Source organism: Sinocyclocheilus grahami, unplaced genomic scaffold, assembly GCF_001515645.1.
Source record: "Sinocyclocheilus grahami isolate Dianchi unplaced genomic scaffold, SAMN03320097.WGS_v1.1 scaffold2059.1, whole genome shotgun sequence".
Taxonomy (NCBI): domain Eukaryota; kingdom Metazoa; phylum Chordata; class Actinopteri; order Cypriniformes; family Cyprinidae; genus Sinocyclocheilus; species Sinocyclocheilus grahami.
The window spans coordinates 85,505-89,642 of NW_015507238.1; the positions used below are offsets into that span (position 1 = coordinate 85,505).

Here is a 4,138-nt window from a genome sequence, read left to right on the forward strand (position 1 = left end):
CTGGAAATAAGGTTGTTACATGAAATGAAGATGAAATAAAAATACTACAGAATCTAAAATACTGCATAGTCTTCACTGTATAAAAAATTTATTAATCATTATTAAAGCTACTAGAGTTCTTCAGTCAAGAGTAGTGAGTGCTAGGCTGCTGTCACTTTAAGACCTAATGCACGGATCAAATAAATGTACACATTCGATTTTACTTTCACTAAAAATAACCAACTGTTTACTTGATTACTTTCCCTAATATTATTTTAATCAATCTGGGCTCTAGTGGACTTCCTGTTTTCATATTTACCATCTTTGCCTCAGGATATTTTCTCAGAAAAATGTCATCTTTTCATAATTGACATTTATACTGTTGAGGCATATTTATTTATGAAGTCAGTTCCTCTCAAATTCCCCAGAATCACACTGGGTTTCTTGTAGGAAGTGTCACAATAAATTTAGAATATTATGTATTATAGACATTAGTTTCCAATGTATTATTAAGTAAATACTTAATTCATATGTAATAAAGTATTTACTTAATAATAAAAATCATTCATAATTATGAATATTATCACTAATCAAAATAATAATTATTGTTTTTTTTATAAATATTTATTATTATTGTTTAGAATTATTGTTATTATTGTTATAAGTATGGACGGTTATGGGACAAACATCTAACTTAATACATATCCATTAATGACACAGTTATAAATTCTCTTACCGATTTCTGTGCTTTTCCTTTGTAGAATGTTGGATCAGCGTAAGTGATATCTTCATTACGAGTCTGATCTGTTTCAACAGTAATAATTAAATCAACACAACAACATAAACTCAATCTTACATTTGTTTCTTTATAAAAAAAAATCTGATCTTTTTTTATTGTATTCATATTTTTACAGACGTGTCAGCAATAGGAAACTCTTGCCTTCTTGGTCTGTTTTTCTGTGTCTCTTGTAGATGCAGAAGATCCCGACTGCAGCTAAAAGCAACAGAGATACAGCAGCAGCAGCAGAAGTCAACACTATCAGAGGTTCAGAGCCTGGAGAATGTGAAGAAGAGTTTGAAGTGGGCTGTGGGCCTGGTGCTGTAGTGGCTAAAGAGAGTCGGTGTGAGTGGATGTGTCTAATCTACAACAAACATTATAAAGAGCAGCTCAGCTGAGTTTGTAAAGTACATATGCTACTTTAGATGAAGCTTTTGCTGTCAAAAGCAATATTTTACCATTCACATACTTGCACATGTGTGACAGAGTTGAGTGATGTCCAGATGTTGAGTCTGGTTGCTGATGGGATTGTTGAGCACACAGCTGTAGGTGTTTTTATCCTGATATTCCACCTCCAGAGGTAGAGAGAGACTGATGCTGAGATCAGACACACTGATGCTGGACAATAAACTGTTTCCTTTGTACCAGGAGAGAGTCACATTACTCACATTCACCACTGAACACACCAGTGAACAATTCTGCTGTGATGATGATGATGAAGATGAAGAACATTGTGAAGAGTCACTGCTGATGACAGGAACAGGCAGACGAGCTGGAATAAAGAGAAAAATATTTAGGAAATAATTGTCAAGACATTGTTGAAATCTTGAAATGCTTCATGATATATTGTTCAGTAATTTGTCTCTCTGAGGTAAGTTCTTCCTCTATGATGCTCATGTTTCTGGAGTTTGACAGCAGTCTAGTCACTATTATACACTCGCATCTCATCAGATGCTTTGAATTTTATGTATCTATTCATGACACTTGTATAAACTGAACTTTATAAAATACATCGTATAATATATTCAGTCTAACATGTTCCTCTAAAACTTATGGAAATACTAATTTTAAACCATATTAAACTACATTTTCACATTTTTTTAAAGGAAAAATTAGTAGTCTGTGCAAAAGTGTTATGGGCCAGTTGTCAGGTATATGGATTTAAACATTAAAAAAACGGATTTATATTTAAATCTCTCAAGTATATTCGACCCCTCAAGTGTGTCTGAGACCCTGCAAACATTCATTACGTAGTACGCGATCATATGCTTCTCTGTAAAGCTGCTTTGAAACTATGGGTATTGTGAAAAATGCTTCACAAATATAATTAACCCAAATTTTGCCTAAAAGGAATTAAACTTTTCATTATAATTAAATAAAATTTGGTATTTTGGGAAATAGTATTATATAAGGACAGACAACAGACACACTGAACTTTACATAGTATGTGCAAAGATGTCTTAGAGACCACCAGTTTGGAATCATAAACCCAAAATTACAGTGTTATATTTTCATGAACCACTCCAATTTTAGAAATGTTGTGACGTTTTGTAAAAAGCAGTAAAATCAAGAATCTGTAATTTGTTCATTCTCTTTGACCTTTATTTAATTGACAAAAGTACAAAGAAATGATTTCCAATGTTTCACTGACCAGCTTAAAGGAACATTCCACTATTTTTGAAAATAGGCTCATTTTCCAACTTCCCTATAGAGTTAAACAGTTTTCGAATCCATTCAGCTGATCTCTGGGTCTGGCGGTAGCACTTTTAGCTGTAGCTTAGCATAGATCATTGAATCGGATTAGACCGTTAGCTAAGACCTGACGGAAAATGAAAAGTTGTGATTTTCTAGGCCGATATGTCATCCAAGTTAAGCCACTGGTAAGAAACCCATCTTAAGATTAATTTTCTAATAAATAGTAAAGACAGAATAAGCACACCTGTACAATTGTGACTCACCATAGACAGTAACTCTGAATCTGTATGTGGTCGTTTTCGTGCCTTTGATGTTTACTGTATAAAGTCCAGAGTCTGTGGTTCTGGTGTTTGTGATGGTCAGAGATCCAGTCTGATGATCCAGCTTCAGTCTGTCTCTGAATCCCACAGCATCACCATGAGATGTAGAGAAGGTTCCATCCTCTTTATTGATTAGAGCTATAAGAGTCTCTGGATGTCCAAAAGTCCATGTTATCAGATCACGTGTCTGTATTTCAGTAACACCCGATTCTAGAGAGACTGAACCTCCCTCCGTCACTGACACTGACTTCACTGCATCTGAATCACCAAACACTGGAAAACAGACAGTTTCTCAGTCACACATTATTTCTTGTTAAAGTAAAAATAAATATCTTAACACTGGTTTAATCAATGTTTATCTTTAAGCTTGTAGTTTTGAAATGATCACAAACTTTCATTTTTGGCTTTGACATTAAAGTGAGACTCTGAACACTGCAGTGAAGTGAGACCCTTCAAAAAAAGTGACTATTTGAAATGATTTTCGTCTAGTTCAGCTCAGACCACACTGGCACCGGCTCTCATTGAACTTAAACATCAGAAGTGAAATAAAACAGATCTGTTTTGAGTACATTTAACTGGACATCAGCTTCTCTGGTGATGATTTTAGGCAAGTAGAATTGCTGAAAACAAAACTTTTAACCATTAGGTCAGGGCATCGGATACTGTATATGAAGATTTATGTGAAGCATCGCAAAGATATACAGGATCCTCATCATCAGTCATCATCTTATAGTCTGTGTGAACACTGTTTGTAGTTGGTGCCTAAAAATCTATGAACCAAACACACAGATCTCTCAATTTCACCTTTCTATTGCACTATTTTCCCATGAGGCAACTTTTTAAAACTGTGAAATGACAACAAACTAGTTCTTCTGCTGCTGTGATTTCATTAGTGCATGTTTCATTTCTCACAGTATTTTATCAGCACAAGATTATTTTCATGTTCAGCAAAATCCCCCCCCCAAAACAAGCTCTGTACACTGTAAAAAAAAATTCCGTAAAATTTAAATTTACAGTTAAATACCGTTATTTCATTAACTGATATAATGTTAATATACCAACCTATTGAAGTACTGAAATCTGTTTTGTAGCTCTGTAATACACTGATAACCACCAAATGCAGGTGGTGATGAGAAAGTCACATGATGAACCAAAGCCCATCACAAATAAGCCCAGCTTTTAAATAATAACATATATAGAAGATGCACAGTGTCGTTCACACAAACGCTAAACACCATCATGGTAACACACATGAAACTGAAATAATGCAGTAAACATTCATTTAATAACATTAGGTGTAACAGATAACCCTAATATACAAAACTGATAAGAAAAAACGTCTCAGGTTACTTATGTAACCATGGTT

The 4,138-nt window shown here is 34.2% G+C and overlaps 1 protein-coding gene across 1 annotated transcript; it reads right to left on the bottom strand.

The window, feature by feature from the left end:
* Window positions 1-1,207: 1,207 nt before the first annotated feature.
* LOC107573882 (natural killer cell receptor 2B4-like) lies at window positions 1,208-3,170 on the bottom strand. Its single transcript, XM_016260340.1, has 3 exons — window positions 3,161-3,170; window positions 2,716-3,045; window positions 1,208-1,529 (listed from the first exon to the last, which is right to left on the bottom strand). Exons 1-3 carry the CDS (start codon window positions 3,168-3,170, stop codon window positions 1,219-1,221), a joined length of 651 nt encoding a protein of 216 aa, XP_016115826.1. The 3' UTR covers window positions 1,208-1,218.
* Window positions 3,171-4,138: the final 968 nt, after the last annotated feature.